The sequence below is a fragment of the Neolamprologus multifasciatus genome, chromosome 16, assembly GCF_963576455.1.
Source record: "Neolamprologus multifasciatus chromosome 16, fNeoMul1.2, whole genome shotgun sequence".
Lineage (NCBI taxonomy): Eukaryota > Metazoa > Chordata > Actinopteri > Cichliformes > Cichlidae > Neolamprologus > Neolamprologus multifasciatus.
The window spans coordinates 32639747-32658291 of record NC_140454.1 but is presented as its reverse complement, the minus strand read 5'-3'; the positions used below and the strand labels follow the sequence as shown (position 1 = coordinate 32658291).

At 39.8% G+C, this 18545-nt stretch overlaps 1 protein-coding gene across 1 annotated transcript in view; it reads left to right on the top strand.

Moving 5' to 3' along the window:
• pth2ra (parathyroid hormone 2 receptor a) overlaps positions 1–18545 on the top strand; it is a 73982-nt gene that overhangs the window by 13433 nt on the left and 42004 nt on the right. Inside the window, exons 5-7 of the mRNA XM_085135739.1 lie at positions 275–372; positions 6836–7019; positions 11874–12027. Coding sequence (XP_084991865.1) covers positions 275–372; positions 6836–7019; positions 11874–12027 — 436 coding nt within the window. The remainder of the gene's footprint in view (positions 1–274; positions 373–6835; positions 7020–11873; positions 12028–18545) is intronic.

The following is an 18545-nucleotide window of genomic DNA, read 5'->3' as shown; positions in this document are numbered from 1 at the left end:
GCCTAACCACTCCTCGTAGAGATTACATTATCTTAGATTTCCAGGGGATGGATTTGCTGCTAAAACTCCTGAAGTAATTTCTACTCTATCAAAGATTAGGGATGTAATGCTGACTCATTTTTCTGTTTCAATTAAACTCCATTCATGATGGGCTTTCATGTTCTCATTGAAGCCCTGTTTTTTCCACCATACCATTGTGAGTCATGATCGTGTAAATTGTACCAGTCTTGTTCAGAAGTTCACTAAATAAGAAATGTCTCTCTTCTTGTCACAGCAAGACTTCTTTGAGCGGCTGTACGTCATGTATACCATTGGCTATGCCGTGTCCTTCAGCTCTCTGCTAGTGGCCATCATGATCATTGGATACTTCCGGTAAGAGAGCAGTTTTTGTTTTTGCTTAAATCATAAACTGCAGTTTAAATCTGAGCTTCTGCAGATAGAAAACACATCAGTGGAATGACAGAGGGAGCCGGACTCCTGCTGCACATCCTGCTTTGGATTCTGAAAATCAGCAGTGGCAGGAACTTAAAAATAACAGCAACATTTAATGTCTTACTGACTTGTACTTTACAGGTTATGAAAATTCCCCAGCAGCTGGGGATATTTATATTCTTGTGATGCCTCTGTCAGCTCCCTCGTCAGCTGGAATATTTGTGTCCTGTTGCCTCATGTACCGTTTCGAACCACATCTAGTGGATGCAGAGTTGAGTATACTTCAAATGGCAGAATGCTAATTAGTCTAATTTAGAATGTGGTGTTCGGGGACGCTGCCGTCTCTCACATCTGCAAATAGAAATGTAAGATGTGCTCAAATAATGACTCATCTGTATGTCCACATGAGACAAGAAGAGATCGTTTTATGTTCAGTGTTGACATTCAGCGGCAGTGCAGCAGTAGATGTAGCAAAACTGACCTTCAGGAGCCAATATTTTCCCTTAGCAATTATTTCAGAACCACAGCCACATTTTTGAAAGTTTCGACAGTTGATGTAAATTTTTTACTTTGTCCTGTCGTATTGGAGCGTAGATATGAGTACCCAGAATGCAGCTTTCAGAGGCAGAATGGACAGAACAAAAATGTGAGCCGTGTCTGATCAAAGCCCAAAAATAACAAATCCAAAAGAGAACAGAGTCCAAAATGCAAAGTAACTAAAGCCAAGAAGAGCAGAGAGGGAAACATGCAGGGAGGCTGCAAGAAGACAAATACTATAAACACACACAAGGAACAGGTGAGGGCGATTACACAGGCGAGCTCAATCATGATAAACACAAAGTGGAAGTAAAACTAATCAATGCCATGAAGGGAAATCAGGCTGCAAAATAAAAGAGGAAACAGAAAACTACTAGACACAGATACTGAAACATTAAGAGGCACAGGCGAACAGAGAGGGCAAATGTATAAGCGTACGGAAATGAGACGGATGAACGACCAAGAACGAAAGACTGAAGGAACATAATGGAAAATTCAAGCTGACCGTGCCGAATGAAAGGCTCTGACATGCTGTCATATTCTGTCTCCATCTAATCTTTCAGAAATACCACGTGTTGATGTACGAGTTATCTTTTATTACACAGCGCTCGGACCATGGCAGAAAGATAGCTTGTCTATATAAATATTCTAGGCTTGCAGTCCCTCTTGGTCAAAATGCAGGCTACTACATGTTGTTTGACCCCTTTGCAAAGGTAAATGAAACTCACAAAGACATCCTGTGTTCCTCAACAGGAACGTTGCAAGAAAAACTCAAAATAGGAACTGACACTTATTATAAACCAGGAATAAAAAACTGGACAATCATAAACCAACTAAGAACATGAAGAAATCAATCAGAAAATACCAGAAATATGAGAACATACTAAACAATATACACAAGGACACAGGGAGCCCTTCTTATCTGGCTATGAGGTTAGCATGCAAGTCACATCCTGTGTAGTGTCATGCAAACACATCCCTAATTACCAGATCCAAGGCTTCAAAACAAAGTCGTGCACACTTCCCCTCCAGTTCATCATTCCCTGCATCGCCATCTGCACAGAGCTTGGATCCTGGTAAGCAGTCAATACCATGCCAACTGTTGCATACAGCCTGGCTGGAAAGACTGAGAATTAGATTTTGGTGGGACTGAGTGTGAAAGGGCAATCTCTCTGTTGTTGGTGTACTGTTGAAATTGTAAATACACTGTGAACATTGACTTTTAAAAACCTTGTGCCTTCTTCTTGAAAAAGGGATCGGACCGATGGCTAGGTTTAACAAATATTTGTCAGATTGACTCTGCCAGAACCCACTTTATCCATGACTGCTACAGTTTTTACATTTGTGATCCAATAAAGAAAAATAAACGGCCTTGTAGATAAAACACAAATACATAAGAAAGATGTCATCCAAAAGAAATTGTAAATGGTGGTTTTGTAGTAGTTTTAATTTGGATATGTTTCCAAGCTTCTTCTTTTTTTAAATTAATAAAATAATCTAGAAAAAGTTGCATTTCCTGCAAAAATGCAGTGTGAATGCCGTGTAGTGGAATCTGAAAACAGCAGAAGGAGAACTATCTGCTGAAAACACTTTGTAGAAACTGAAGTCTTTGCTGAAAACTGTTGTATTTGAAAGGGTACACTGATTGCAAGCAGAGAAGACGTGTGACAACAGCCACAGGTAGGATTTGAACCTGCACCACCAGGTCTCACGGCAGCTGCTCATCTCACTGAGCCAAACTAGTTCTCTTTCCAAAGACAGATATGGTGAGAGAAAAAATGTGCAGGGTCCCGAAGAAGCTGATCGTGCTGAAAAGAGGTGAAGAAGCAGAGCTGTATACTCAAAACAGGTGAAAAGGCTGAAATTCTGCTGAAAAGAGCAGAGGAGGCTGAAATTGAATTGAAATTGAAAAGAGCGGAACCTTGAAGTTTCTGCTGAAATAGGTGAAGAAACTGAAGTTGTTGCTGAAAACCGCTGAACAACCTGGAATTTGTGCTGAAAAGAGGTGAAAAAGCTGAAATTTCTGCTGAAAAAGGGGTGCAGAAGCTGAAATTTGTTCTGAAAAGTGTTAAAAGTCTTTACTAAAAAAAAATGTTGCCATAAGCGGGATTTCGAACCCTCCTGCTCTGAAAACGGCTGCTCATCTCACTGAGCTAAATACACGGCTCAGCCCGGCAAGCTACCTGGTGATCACACTGCTAATGTGGTCCCCATTCATCAAAATGAGCCAAAAAATGACATAGAAAGCTTAATATTTCAAAAAGTATAAAAGTTATCAGCACCAAAAGATATAGCTGGCATTAGCAGAATGAGCAGAAGAGCTTAAAATTTGAATGGTGAAAATCGGATGAAAACTGAGGGAGTAGTTAAGCGGCAAAGAAACGGAGTTTACAGAGAAACAGGATCTCAATCACGGCATTCACACTATTAATGTTGAAATGTTGAAAGTGGTGCGAGTGGAGCTTTTCCTCACCTGGACCACATGAAGGACTTTTTCCTGCTGTGCTTCTGCACTCGGGGAATAAAAGTGGTTTGCTGAACATCTGTGGAAACCAGTAAAGGAATGGATACAGATCTGATCTTCAAAATCACAATGTCCATCACCGATTAGGGTAAATTAATTTTTTAACTGGTTCAATTTAAATTGATTAGTTCTAACGAATAACAGCTTCTGAATGATATTATTTTAAGTATCCTTGAAAAGGAAACTGCAGAATCATGGGCTCCGTTATTTTTAGTATTTTTGAAGGCAGGTTATATCCAAGCAACAGGAAGGTACCTCTAATGATCCGGTACTGGAGACGAGCGGCCAACCACATTTTTAAGTCTCTGCAAATTATGTGACTTACTGTAACCGCTTCCTTACATAAGAGGATTCAAACAAGTGTAAAGAAATATTTTAAATTATGAAAATAAAAGCTTTGATGAAGATGAAAGCCTCGTTTCAGAGAGATGCAAGTAAACCGGAGGCGATCATTTCAAACTGCCTTTAATTTTGCAGTTCCACTGGCAGGGCTCTCCAGATTTATTATGACGTGTTACGGTAGGTGCAATAATCCCATCAACACTTCAAAAACCTTTTTGAAATCCCTGCCCACCTGAAATTGTATATCACACAAAAACCCACTTAACTGAAGACGGCATTTTGTTAAGATTTAAAACCTGAGTGTAAGAACTGGTCATTTATGCAACACAGTGTTACACGTTCCCATTTAGAAGCATCTCTCCTGCCTTCTGCATAAAAATAATCCAGAACAATGAGCTCTGTGCCACAACTGATGGGTATCCTGTGTGTAGGTAAACTTCCTCCTGATTTTATACCACCAAGTTTTGACTGGTTGCTGGATTTGATTGCGAGAGATGAGAGCTGAAAGTTGAGTCAACATCCTCTTACTCTTCAGATGCTAAAGTGCCCGACGTGATCAGAGATGCATGTTTAAAAAGGGAAACTTCAAACAGAGCACATTTTCTGGATCATTTGCAGCTGAAATTTCAAAGAGGCATCAAGGCTCCGTTTGACAAATACAGGCCTTAAATCCAGTGTTTCTGACTTCTTAAAGTTCCGACAAATGATGAGAGATGATGAGATGATTTATTTGTCAGTTGCAGGTCTTTTGCCCACAACCGAGATGACAGACCTTGCCGACCGTACATACAATACACAAACATCACATTGGGGAGACAGGTCAGGCTAGGTAGTGAGGAAAAAAAACATCGAAATGTGTAACACAGAAGGATAATACAGGAATGCACAGATATCAACACACCATAGCACAATAAAAACAGACAGCATGGGAAAGTGTTCCAGTGTGTACATCTGATCTGGGACCGCTGCAATCTTCGACTGCGCCTCCAACTGACCCGATGTCTACATCAGAGGGGAGGTAAGCGTTGGAGGTGGCGTTGGATCCGGGGTAGGGAGGGTGATGTGTCGGTGAGTGCTTATCAGTATCAGTATATGTATGTGTGTGCGTGTCCAGAGTTCAGCTGAGACAGTGTCCTTCGCCCTGCCAGGCTAAGTAAACAGTCTTCCAGCCAACCCAGGTGGCCTTGCATGTAATGGGAAGGAACAGACTAAACACAGTCGTTATCAGGGTGTTTTGTTCAGCTCCGGCCTTGCAGCTGGCGCCGAAGGGGTATCCGCATGAAGTCCGCATGAATCTCTGATTCTGATTCTTTATCAGCCCTCAAAGCTCCTGCTGCTGTCTGCCTCAGTTTTTGTCTCTAGAGATAATGTAAACAATGTGTGTTAGAAAATGTAAAGCGCCCTTTAAAGAGCTGCAGTACATTAACCCTATGCAAGCCACAGTCAGCAGAGCTGAGCAGTGCAGTGTTTTCCAGAGTAGGCAAAAACAAAAACACACGGGGATTAATTGTTTTGAAGTATTAGAAACTTCAAGTCATGGCCTTTACATACTGTTCAGGTCAGTTTTGATGTTTGACAGCAGTAAAAAACACACTTGGAAGGTTTCCCAGCACCGCTTTGAATGCAGAGACGAGTCTGCAGTCATTATTTTTAACGTTTTGTGGTCTGAGTGATGATGATGAAATAATATTGCCATTTATAGATGGTAGTATATAGGAGTGAGGACAGTGTTCAACTGATGTAAGGGTTAAACATGGTTATATAATAAATTGTCATTTACACTTTCATTAAAATAAATAAATAAATACATAAATAATGTTTGTATGGCTGTTGTGTTTTCATATTTGGGTAAAACAGGACAGATAATGTTCATCAAAAAGTCTCTTAATACCCCCCCCCCCACCACCCCAAACCCCCCCAAAAAAACAAACAAACAAAAACAAAACAACAACACCACCACCACCACCACCACTCCCCTCCCTGCTCTCTTGAACATAAAATTATGGAAAAAACATCTGGTTATTTAAACTTACTTTTATACATTTGCAGTTCAAATTTAGGTGGAGACATTATGAATTCATCATACTGTGAAGCCATGAAATATAAACACTACACATGTTTGAAAGGTCCGTCGAAGCGCAGCTGCCTCGGTGTTCTCTACGACAATTTACCACCAGGAAGAATAAAACACATAAGCTGAGCTTCAGTCACACGTTTGAACAAACCCCAACTGTTGAGTAAAATAAACCAAACAGTTGCATCATCTTCAACCCTGAAGACAATGACTTGGCCACTCGTTTAACAGGAGTTTGCAAGGATTTGTTCTAAATTGACCCCCTCTCTCTGCCTCATGTTCCTGTACTGCTCATGGTAATTATATGCAGAACAACAGGAGCAGTGACAGCAACACTAATACTTAAATAGTGAATATTTGTTTGCAGTTCTTAATGCTCTCTGTGTTTACTGCAGCAAAACAGAACAGAGATATAGAAGTGCTGCGCTGGCTTTAACAGAGGCGTATTATCCTTGCACAATTTTGAGACAGTTTGAAAATCCTTGACAGTTTCTTTACCGGCCAAACGGTGGAAGAACTCAGTACGCCTGTTTGTCACGGTGCTCTGTACGTCGATGATTTACAGGGCAGGCATGTGCTGCATCGACAGTTTCACTCCTGACAGAAATAGACAGGATCACTGAGGATTCGTCCCCTCTGTCAGCTCTGTTTATCTACTATTCACCAGCTCCTCTTCCCGTTGAGGCTGAATGTTGCATAAAACTGGTGGATTATTTTCTGTTAAATGGAACACACATATACACATTCAACCCCTATAGCTGACGTTACAGAGATGACACAGGAGGGAAGAAGATCATTTAAACTCTCCGGCTTTCCTGGTGTTGCATTTCTGCTCAACAGTGCCACAAGGGTAGCCTTGGACTCATTTCATCATTTATGAGAAATGCTTTGCAGTTTTTATAACTTTGTCTTTGCTTGTGTGGCAGGCGTCTTCACTGCACCAGAAACTACATCCACATGCACCTCTTTGTTTCCTTCATGCTACGAGCAGTCAGCATCTTCGTGAAGGACAAAGTTGTGTATTCCAGGGCGGGATTGCAGGACTTGGACTCTGCTCTGCTCGACAGCTTAAAAACTGTTAACATAGCCTCCCTGGACAAGTCGCAGTATGTAAGTACCATGCACATTAAATAAGATCCAAAGAGTGACTTTAATCAGGCTCATCAGGTGTCATTACACAACAAAGCCAGATTTTGTTTCTGTGTATTTCTAAGAATAGATTTTACTCACCAGACATATAAAATTCATGCAAATATTTTGCACATTAATATATTTCAGATCTTAATGCATATATTATATATATAATATATATTATATGCATATAATTTCACAAGATGAATTTGCAGCATTTATTTTTTTGAATTGAGCCTGATTTTTCAGATGCAAATTTAAAAAAAAAACAGTATTGATTGAATTATAAAAATCCTCAAAAAAAGCACACTAGGGTAAAATGAACCCAAGAGAAATGACAAACTCAAACATCAGAAAGCGTGCCAAAGGAAGGAAAGCAGTGAGAACTGCTGAGGTGCTCGTAAACAAACAAGCTAACAAAACAGACGGCGACACAAGAATAAATATGCACACAGGGCTGATGAGGATCAGGTGGAAACAATCATGAAATCACAAAGAAAATAACCTAATCTCAGTGTCCACCCTCACACACTTGAATCATCATCCAGCTTAGTCTGTGAGGGCTTAGGGGTGTCCCACGGTCAATTTGTCCAGTGCGCGAGGACCCTTTGGTGGATATTTTGAGCCTTCATGCAAACTTTCTCCAAGTCCAAACGTCTGCAGAGTGGCCTGAGGGAATTACTCACACAACACAGTGCTGGGACATTAAACATGGGTTGCCTCAGAAGAAATCCAGTACATGAAAAAAAAGTTAAGAACAGAAAATCTTTGGGCAAAGCAACCACCCCAAACTTTAAATAAAATCAGAAGAATTAAAAAATGAGTAACAGGTTATTTGACAATGTCAATGTCACGGCTGTTCAGCAGCCAGGATTTAGACCCCAGACAAGATTGAGCTAAAAAACAAAACAAAAAAAACCCAGCTTACTCACTACAGTTACAATTATAGACCGAATCACCACTGAGAATAAAATAAGAACAAACTAATAAGAAAAACACAAAGATGAAACAAAGAAACAAACAGAACTCGAGACCAGAAAAACCCAAAACATTGAGCAAAAGTCCCACGATTCAAAGTGAGGTCCTTAACATCAGACAGGAAGCCTTTAAACGTGCTGACGTCAAAGCTCTGCTGCTGACCAATCAGGTGACGTCACTGAAAAAAAGTGTTTTTTTATCACTGGGTTGATGTTTGAGACCGAACCAACCAGACAAAGGAAGCAGAACAAGACACTTTCAAAATAAAACACGACAGAGCGCACCACAGAGCACAGGTGGACACCATAACAACAAAATGAAAAAATCCCCACAAAATAAGCATGAACTGAATGTCGCAGGATATGTGGATCTGAATATGAAGAAGTGGAACATTACACAGTGACGATGGGATGTTTTTAGAGAGTTTTCTATGAAACAAAAACACAGAGAAATGTCTAATAAAATAGAGTCTGATTCAGTTATAACCCCGAGCAGCTTGACGTAGACAGTGACGCCAAAACGTCTAATGGTTTGACGGTACTGCAGATGCATTTAACCTGTGTGACATTCAGAGGACGGGTTAACAATTCTATTTATTTATCCATTTATTTTTTTTGCTTGATCCCTCGTAGGTTAATTTGAATGTTGTAAACAGCTCTATTAGTCCTAATTATGATGTTAATAACAGGTGACTTGGGTGTTTATGTGTACCGATAATAACATGATGACATGAAACAGAACCGCTGGCTGTGTTACAGGTTTTTCTCTGTCCTTGAAAAGAAGGATGAGACATTGTTAAAGTGAGCAGATGAAAGGTTTTTGTCCCAATTTTTTTTCTTCCTTTCTTTGAAGCCACATGAACACGTAAGCAACGAGAAATTCACTTTAGATTTGTTTGTTTATTCTGGGTTTTCTTCCATTTGTGTGTATTTAATTTGTGTAAGTCACCAGTTTTAGACTACATTATTAGACCCCTTGTATTTGGTATTTAAATTTCATTTTTCTTGCTGTAGCAAACAAGAGCAGAGCTTGTTTTTCCTGTTTAAAATAAAGCTTAGAGTCTTGTAAGCAACATTGTTAGTATTAATTATTCGGTTTGCACTTACTGTACCAGCTGATTTAGCTATTTAAATGTATTCATATTATTTAGAGGAGCAATTCCCCCCTCACAAGCTTGTTAATTTAAATGATTAAATAAGGTGCTCTGGTAAGAAAACGGAAAGTTCCAGAAGGAAATACAATGAATATTCATTGATGAGCAACATGTTTCAAGGTGAAACCTTTAGTTTGGAGTCCACTTACCTGTAGCTGGAGCATATTTGCTCCAGGAAACTGAGATAATAGCTTGAATACTTGAATGACTCAGCCTTTGAGTCTGAGACAGTCGGAGCCACAACCTATACCATCACATACTGCCTGCGATGTATAATGAAGCATCTACTGGCATGAGTTCTGCGCGATTGTGTATATATATATATGGAAATGGGTGGAAACACATTCTCACCTTTGGCAGGACACTTCCACAGACAGTGTTGGGGAGTAACGGAATACATGTACCGCCGTTACGTATTTAAAATACAAAATATGAGTAACTGTATTCCGTTACAGTTACCGTTTAAAAAGGTGGTATTTAGAATACAGTTACTTTGTTGAAATAAATGGATTACACGGCGGTACTTCCCTGTTTCATATTGTGGCGGGTCAGGACTGTTTGGGTTTTGTTTGACAGCTACGTTCTGTTGTTCCAGGCGGCAGCGTTACGGTTGCCATGGTTACAGGGTGACTCTCTCTCTGCGTGTTTCCTGGGTGAGAGAGCGCCTTGTTGTTGTTGTGCTAAGCTAACAGGCAGAATGCTACAGGTATAGCTCTAAAGAATGTAGCATCATGGGCAGTGTAGTCCGTGCTGCAGGGAGAATGGACTGCCATACACGTTATGTGTCTGTGAGCGAGGGAGGAGAAAAAGGAAAAGTACGAGCTGTCATCGAGCAAAAACGGGAGCTGGAAGCATGTAAATATAATAATAACCACTGCAGCCAAGAAGAGCGCCTGACGAGCCCAGTTGTAAGTAAGCTATTAAGACTCGACTGTACACCGTGTTCGTGTTTTCCTCCAAAAACAATAAGCTCCGTTGGAGCAGCCTTTCAACACCTCTCTCTGTCTCTGCTAGCAAAGTTGACCCAGACAACAAAGTAAAGCTAGTTTTCGGCTACGAGCCCGACACGAACCCACCGTATTAGCCAGAGGTCCCTTTACTACGGTTCGGAGCCGCGGACCTTCAGTAACAGTAATAAATCACAGCAATAGTACATTCATGTAGTTGTAAACAGTGTGATAATATATTAAGTAATCCAAAGTATTCAGAATACGTTACTCTCATTGAGTAACGTAACGGAATACGTTACAGAATACATTTTGGGGCATGTATTCTGTATTCTGTAATGGAATACATTTTAAAAGTAACCTTCCCAACACTGTCCACAGAAAATGTCCTATTTTCACATCCCAGACTGAAAATAAGAGGCAGTAACGTTTTAAGTGAGACTTCTCCTGCAATGCAGTCCTTTCCTGCTTTTTCCTTTAAACATTAATTCAGTGTGTGACTCTTCCCTGTGAGATGGTTTCCCCACTGAATGTGAGAGCAGACTTCTAGTGTCAAACTATTCTCCACACAGTGGAGGTAAACAAATCATATATGTGGCACACTTAGGAGTTGTTTGGTCCCCGAGTGAATGCACAGGCTGGACTGTAGCAGGACTGAGTATGAAAGTCTAATGTGATTGGTACTCATGGCCATTGATCAGTGGGCTTTGATCGGTGGTTGTTGATCAATGGTCAGGAGAATTTGCATATTAATGATGAAAGAACTGACCTCCCATCCCATTGTTCATTCAGTGGGATGGATTCAGTCATTTTGCAAATGTACTGTTTATAGGATTGAAACCTGCAGTCAGCTGAGACTGAAGAAGTCACCTGGATGAGTGACGAAACGTTTCTCCCACTGAAAACATCCAGATGAACAGAATCAACTTTCATATATTTAACTTGTTGTGCACAAATTACCGGAGTTATTATATGTGTTGCATTAATTTTAAAGATTTGTTTTTAAGGAAACTATTTTTTTTACAGTTTTAGGACTGGGTTTGCACACTTTGATATCGATTTTCCACAGTTTAAAAATGTTTTAATACTTACAGTTAAACTGGGTGTCTAGAATACAATAATACGAGTTATTTTGGTTATTTTTGAGATGTCATTAATCTATTTTCCCCCACACTTTCGTTAACTTGAAAAACCTTGTAAGTTAAACTTTTTGCATTTAAATAGTCCTGTAATAAAACGTTTGTGGCCACATTTCTTAATCTTTAAATCCAGGTGCTTTCAGTCCCACTACTTTTATCTATACAGTGTCAGTTCTATTGAAACAACTGAGTAGTGAGTTTAGCAGACTTCTATCATACGATTTGACTTTTCAGAGATGAAAAATGACAAAGAAAACAATCCAGTTTACATCTGAAAACCTTTACAGTATAAAATTTAGTGGGCATAGCCTGTACATGTCACTAATTTTGAAATCATACACAAACAATGACATAGTTAGCAGAAGCTTATTGCTGCTTTACTCTGTTTATGTTCTAGTTAATAACATATTTGCCCATCTTTGTGCAAATTTATACAGCAAGCCGCTTCTGATTGTAATGAGATCATTTCCTCTCTTATGATCACCTGTGGTGTTTGAATACTTTGAAGTACTGTGATCATCGTGTGTGTCAACACACAGACATGCAAAATAACTGCATAACAAGCTGCATAATGCTAGTTTCAAATAGGATCTGATAAAACTGTTAATGCTTTCAGATTGGCTGCAAGGTGACTGTGCTGCTCTTCATCTACTTTCTGGCTACCAATTACTACTGGATTCTGGTAGAAGGCCTTTACCTCCACAGTCTCATCTTCATGGCCTTCCGATCAGATTCCAAATACCTCTGGGGTTTGATACTCATCGGATGGGGTAAGCACTAAAAGATTACATTACACACAACACAGTTATGAAGGAGGACAAAACGTGACTAAAGCATCAGTTCTGATTTAAGTTTACGGCTTCATTGCAACTACAATATGACACCATATGTAAAACAGCGCTTAATGTTTTCCAACATTCTTCAGAGAAGAGACTCGTTAATATAGTTTATGTTTGCTGTGTAGGGGAGTTTCCAAACCTTTCGAGCAGAGTTAAGTGAGTGATTAACAGAAGTCAATTTTATATCTGCAGTTTATTGTTGTTTTGATGGCAGTTGTCTAATTCATCACATCAAAAGCAGCAAAAAAGACTTTTGGAATAAAATTATGTTGTTTCTTCTGAAACAGAACAGATTTGTTTTGTGTTTTTGTTCAGGCTTTTGTTCTGTCCTTGCAAAGGAGTGTGTCACATTGTTATGAAAGGTAGATGAAAGGGTTTTTTGCCCACAACAGTTTCTTTCTTTGAAGTTGCATGAACACGTAAGCAAAGAGCATTCACATTACTCCTCTGGTTTTCTTTACTTGTAGTTACTTTAAGTCACTAATGTTGGACTACATCAGCTGTAATAAAATACTAATAGACCTTTTATTGACTCCTCCATCAAACTGCGTTGAAAGTTCAAATGTGATCAAATGCAGTCCTGTGAAAACTATGTGCACCATTACTGCTTCTATAGGAATTAAGAGGTTGTGCAGCAGCCAGGTGCTGCTAATCAGATGCAATTAATTGATTACTTGCATCTGCTTGCATCATCCTCTGTATAAGTAGACGTTTTGGCAGCTTCAGACCTGCATTCCTCCCAGGAGTGGGCGTCGCAGCAAACTGTCTGCAAAGATCTACACCTCAGGCTCCACAGGCATCGGTTGGCATATGAAATGTCAAAGTTTGTGTCAGAACAATTAGAAAAAGAAGCGTGGCTTGTTTGGAAGGATTGCCAGGATAAAAATATTTTCTTTCTAAAAAGAACATCGCAGCACATCTTAGGTTTGCAAAACCACATCTGAGCAAACCACAAGACTTCTGAAACAATGGCCACCAGACCAAAGAGACCAAAGAGGAGAAGGCAGAGTTTGAGGTGTTTGTGCTGAAGTTCCAGCACTGGGTCAACCATAAACTCTTCTATAAAATAAATAAAAAAAATATTCTAAAACACGGCTTGGCCCAGCTGAAATAGAAAAGAAAGAAGGCGCTGCAGCGGTTCAGACCTGAACCTGTTTGAAATGCTGTGAAAGCACCAGAGAGATATAAACCTCAATGAACTGAAGCAGGGATGCAAAGTAGAGCAGGCCAGAATTCCTCCAACAATGTGAGAGAAAAATAAAATCATACAGAAAATTAATTCTTCTGTTACTGCTGCTAAAGGCGCTTCTATCATTTATCAGCATGGAGTCTACGGATCTCTTTACAGAACTCTGTGCTCCTAAAAAGATTAATATAGGCTTTCATTTTCATGTCTGTACGTTTACATCTCTCTGTTTGCTTTTTCAGCTGTTTATCCATGAACTATTAAAGCTTTTGTGAATTATTATATAATCTGTCTATAATCATGTAGCGAAATATTTATAAATTTGAACTTCTGGTTGTTTGAGGAGGAGCTTTAACAAACATTTGGAAAATAATGGATTAACAGTTCAAGCAAAAATGTACAAACTTTATTATTTTAAAGAGTTTAAATCAGACATTTAAAAAAAAATCATTTGCTTTTTAAATCATTAAAGAACTATTTCTGTAAAATAGCCTTTCTGCTCAAGTCTTTGGGGTCGTCTGATTCATTAACTGAAATTTACTTTACAGACACGTTAAAACATTCTCAAAAAGTTACTGTAAAATTCCTCCATATACCAAATAATAATATTAAAATTTATAAAATTTATGACTGAGGAATATAAAGGGCATGCGATGCATTTTCTTAAGCTGATTTGTATATTTGCAGAATTTACAGCCATTCTTTGGCTCGTGGTTTGTCTTTTATGAATCCATGTGTTCATTCACAGGAGGGGATTAATCCACATAATGATGCAGCCACTCCCTGCCTTCTTTTGAACTAATTATTTTTTCAGCACACATTTTTGAGCTGCTTTGGCTTGACAGCATGACACCAGCAAGAGATAAGAGGGGGAAGCATTTCCCAGCAGCGTAAAACACTTTGCAGATATATCTGTTAGAGTTCACTATCAACCATTTTTAAGTCGTCTTATTGGTAAAGTTGCCCTAAACAGACTTTTAGCACATTTTTAATTTGTCATGTTTTAGATGAAAGCCCAACGGTTCCTGTCACAACCCAGTGTTTTGTTTCCATCTGCAGTTACCATCAAGCACTCGCTGCAAAATATCTATAAGCCATTAGCTTTCCCAGTGAAGAAACTCTGACTAACACAAGATCATGATTACATCCCTGCTCTTTTCTCTGCTCCCACACTTCCTTTAAGCTCTGCCAACCTCTCTCTCTCTCTTCATTTTGTCTTTGGAGCTGCAGATAAGATACAGAATTCATTTCAAATGTCTGGTCCGCAGAATATACATACTGATGGACGGGGACCACTTATCACCCAATTAAAGCTCCAGTGATTAATTATGCTAACAATATTGAAGCTGTCGCATTTAGAGAAGGGGTTTATAGCGATGATAGAGGGAAGAGGTATTTCGTTTATGAGGAGCTGATCTCGGCCAATGACAGTCACAATCTCATCGCGTCTGTTTGTGAAGCCGCATGAACAGGAGACACCATCAGTAATTCCACATGCATCCAAATACAATTTAGAGCGTGTGACAGATTTGAGGAGTTGCTTAATGAGTCAAGTGGCAGTGGCAATAGAATATGTGCATTATAAATGCTGCTGCTAATGATGTCAGAGGAAGAAAAAATAGTTCTGTCACATTTAATTTCTCTTTTTGCAGAAGTGGATCTCACATCGTCGTCTTAGCTTCTCACACAGTGACAGTGTGGGTTGTTTCCTTTCCTGCCTCAGAGTAATATTTGCTAGTATCTGTGTCTCTCAGATAGTTATGGTCTCTGGTGGAGCAATTTAAAATATTATCATCCCACAGCATCAAAATGTGCAATTCTGTCACACATTTGACGTTGGGGCCTTGACGCAGTGGCAAGTTTTTGAGAAGAAAAGCAACGTTGGCTTTTTACATCAGCATTCACTCCGGTTAGCTTATGGGTAGGGTTGGGAACCCTGATGCTTATCTAATGAATCAGAGGAGTCGTTTAAGGTCATGTTCAAATGGCTTCCAGTCTGGCTGTTTTTTAGTGGCTCACTGGAAGTCCCGTTTTGTCAAATTGCACAGGTGCCTCTGCGATGTCCACTGGATCTCTGCCAGTGTGTCAGCACAGCAATCATTCAACACCTTTTTCACTTTGTGAAAGTGCATAAAGTTGCAAACCATCAGAAAAAATAAAATCCCCGTTTTGTGCGTGCAGAATGACAGCACTGTGGGTTGATGGCAGAAACCAGAGTTGAAATCTTTTACCCCACATGTGCTTTCTCAGGCATCGGATAGCGTTTGGAGTAAGTCACAGTGGAAAACTCTGAATGTGGGAATAAACAGGACACGTATGCTGCTGATTGCATTTCTGACCCAGTTCATTGCTTTCTGGGTTGGAAACTGGACTCTTTAATTGAAACTTGTTAAAAATTCAGAATCAGACATACATGGAGACTCAGATTTAATGACCAATTAAAGCTGCAAACAGCGACGAGAGGGCCCTCGCGCCCTGCCACACGTCCAGGCCGGCTTCAGCCGACCCGTGCTGAGGTCGAGCTGAGCTACGTCTCGGGCATGCTGCGGTCGACTAGACTCACACGGACATGTGGCTGTTTTCAGTTTAGGAAGCTAATTGGGTGCTGCGTCACTTACTTACTGAACACCTTCTGTGCCCACACTAATGTATATCAGGCGTGGAACAAACAATTTAAATTTCACGTAGATTAAATGATGATTATTACCTACTGTGTGACCTAATATTAGCACGTAGGCGTGTCCAATCCAGCACGTGAAGTTAGGGACAGACTGGACAAGGTGCGTCCTGTGATGAATAATTGAAATTTGTCATGCCACCATGACCTTTCATGAAAACTCAAAATCTTCGCAGTTTAATATCACCAAGGAGTTCAGTTTGCACTTTGTCAGATCACCATTGTTCATGTTGATCTGACGAAATGTTTTGGAGGGGTTTGTTAAAGTACAAAGCAATAAATTCTTAAATTCAGTATGGCTGACTTCCTGCTGGCTCCAAGAGATTTTTTTCTACATCTTGAGATATTACGAGACTCGTATATCAAGCGCACTATTTTTTGCTTACAGTTTCACACTGAAGCATCATCACTACCTGATGTTGATTCTGACCACTTTTGAGATGGATTTGGTCAACCTGGGAGGAGAAACATAAAAGTATAAATCATTGCATGTCCTGTTCCTGGCACTGTGACCGCTATTAAGTATTACAATTAGAATATGTTCAGGGGTAAATCCTTATCATTCCTGAAAAGTTGGGTCGAGATTAGACAATGTGTGTGTAATGTAAGTTCAGCAGTTTAATATTGCCCAAGTCTGTAGTTTAAACTGACTGAATATGTCACGGTTCTGGGTCAGTTTCGACCCAGTATTTTAAATTTTGATTGTTAGTTTATTTTTGAATAATTGTCGTGGTTTTGGGCGCTATGAGGATTATTATTGTTATTGTTATTATTATTATTATTATTATTATTATAATGATTATTATTATTAGAATTCTATGTTTCTGTTTATTCATGTTAAGGATTTGTTCTCGGTTGTATCTCACATTTAGTTTAGTTCAGGTTCCATGTGTCATTCTGTCTGTCTGTCTCTCAGGTCTGCGTCTTGGTGTAGTGTTCTCGTTTCCTGTTTTACTGTGAAGGTTTGCGTCTCATGTGAGTGTGTTCAGTTTTCCCTCTGTCTCGTCTTGTTGATTATTCCCAGCTGTGTCCACCACCTGTGTGTAATTCCCATGTTTCTCTGTGTGTATTTAAGTCGTGTCCTCTGTCATCGTAGTTGCTGGTCCGTCTGTGTTTCCACCATGTTTCATCTTAGTGTTCCCTGCCGTCACCATCTTGTACCGTCGTCCGCCTTGCTTCATGTTTGAGTTCCGGTTCGTATTCAGTAGTTTAGTTGTCTCCAGTATAGTTTAGTGTGATCTCTGTTTCCGTTTTTCCACTGGCGCATTGTGTTAAATAAACCACCTTCACTCCTCCACTACTGCCTGCAATTGGATCCTCATTTATTATTTTTATACGGCTCATCTCACTCGCTGTGACAGAATATGAGCTTTATTTGATAAAATCCTCTACGTGGAGTCTGAAAAAGCCATTTTCAGTTCAATATGGCAGACTTCCTGTTGGGTTTGGGAGGCCATAGACTTTGTTGTCCGTCTTTACATGTTACACATATGTACCAAATTTCATTCATGTAACCCCAAACGTGATGTGTGTGCTAAATTCTGTGATTTAGCTGTTGCATGTTAAGTCCTCCAAAAAGCTAATTAATTTGATGAATTAATAAACAGAGCAGATACAATAGAGCATTTGGACTTTTAGTGCTCAGGCTCCAACTATGATAGTCAACATGCAGGACTGAAACAAGTTTGAGGACAGTAGTGCAACTGCAGACTTGCAAACATGCTTAAAGGGAGTGATTTTGAAGTAGCACCCATTCAGATGCACAAGAACACTACAGTGAAGTTTGGCTGTGGTTCCGGTTATGTTACTGAATATTCCCTCTCAGCCACCTCGCCATGGTACGGTTTGACTCCAGTTGACATAAATGGTGCACTGCCCTGGGAATGTTGAAATGAACAACAAGCATACTTCTAGTTTAAAACTGCTAAGCCATAGATGGAGACCCAGTTCTCAGCACCAGCTGCACAATAACCACCACGATGCTTCATCTGAAGGTTTGAAAGAAGCTGATGTTTACTCTGTCCAAGTCGAAGACCGTGGTAAAATTGCCCTCTGCAAGCATTTTAAGGAGCGATCTTGAAGTAACAGCAGAGCATAAAGTGCTCCAGAGATTCACGGGGGGATGAAACTTTAAACCTTGTTTTCACTGAAGTCAAAGGAGTCCTTGTGGATTTATGACTAAACAACTGGTTTTAACACTCTGGGAATGAGAATGTGGAGTAACTTAATCTATAAAACCACTCTAAAGTTTAGGTTTAAACATATTACTCTCCAAAGGTACCAAATCTTAGTCGAATAGTTAATGCATTTACTCTTGTTTTTACACTGGTACATTTAAGTGTTTTTAAATGGTTTAGAAACTGTGGAGTGGAAGGGAAATCAATAACAACCCACACAGTTTGAACAAAGAAACGGTGCAGTTAGAAGTTTCTTTAGGAAGTCCCTGTATGTGTGTTTGTGTACACATAAGAAAACACACAAAAGCTCTTTAGAGACAGAAGAATTACGCCTGACAGGAGAGGCTGAATGTGCTGCTCTGAGGAGCGAACGTGAGACTCGCCATGAATCAAAGCTGTTGGGTAGGAG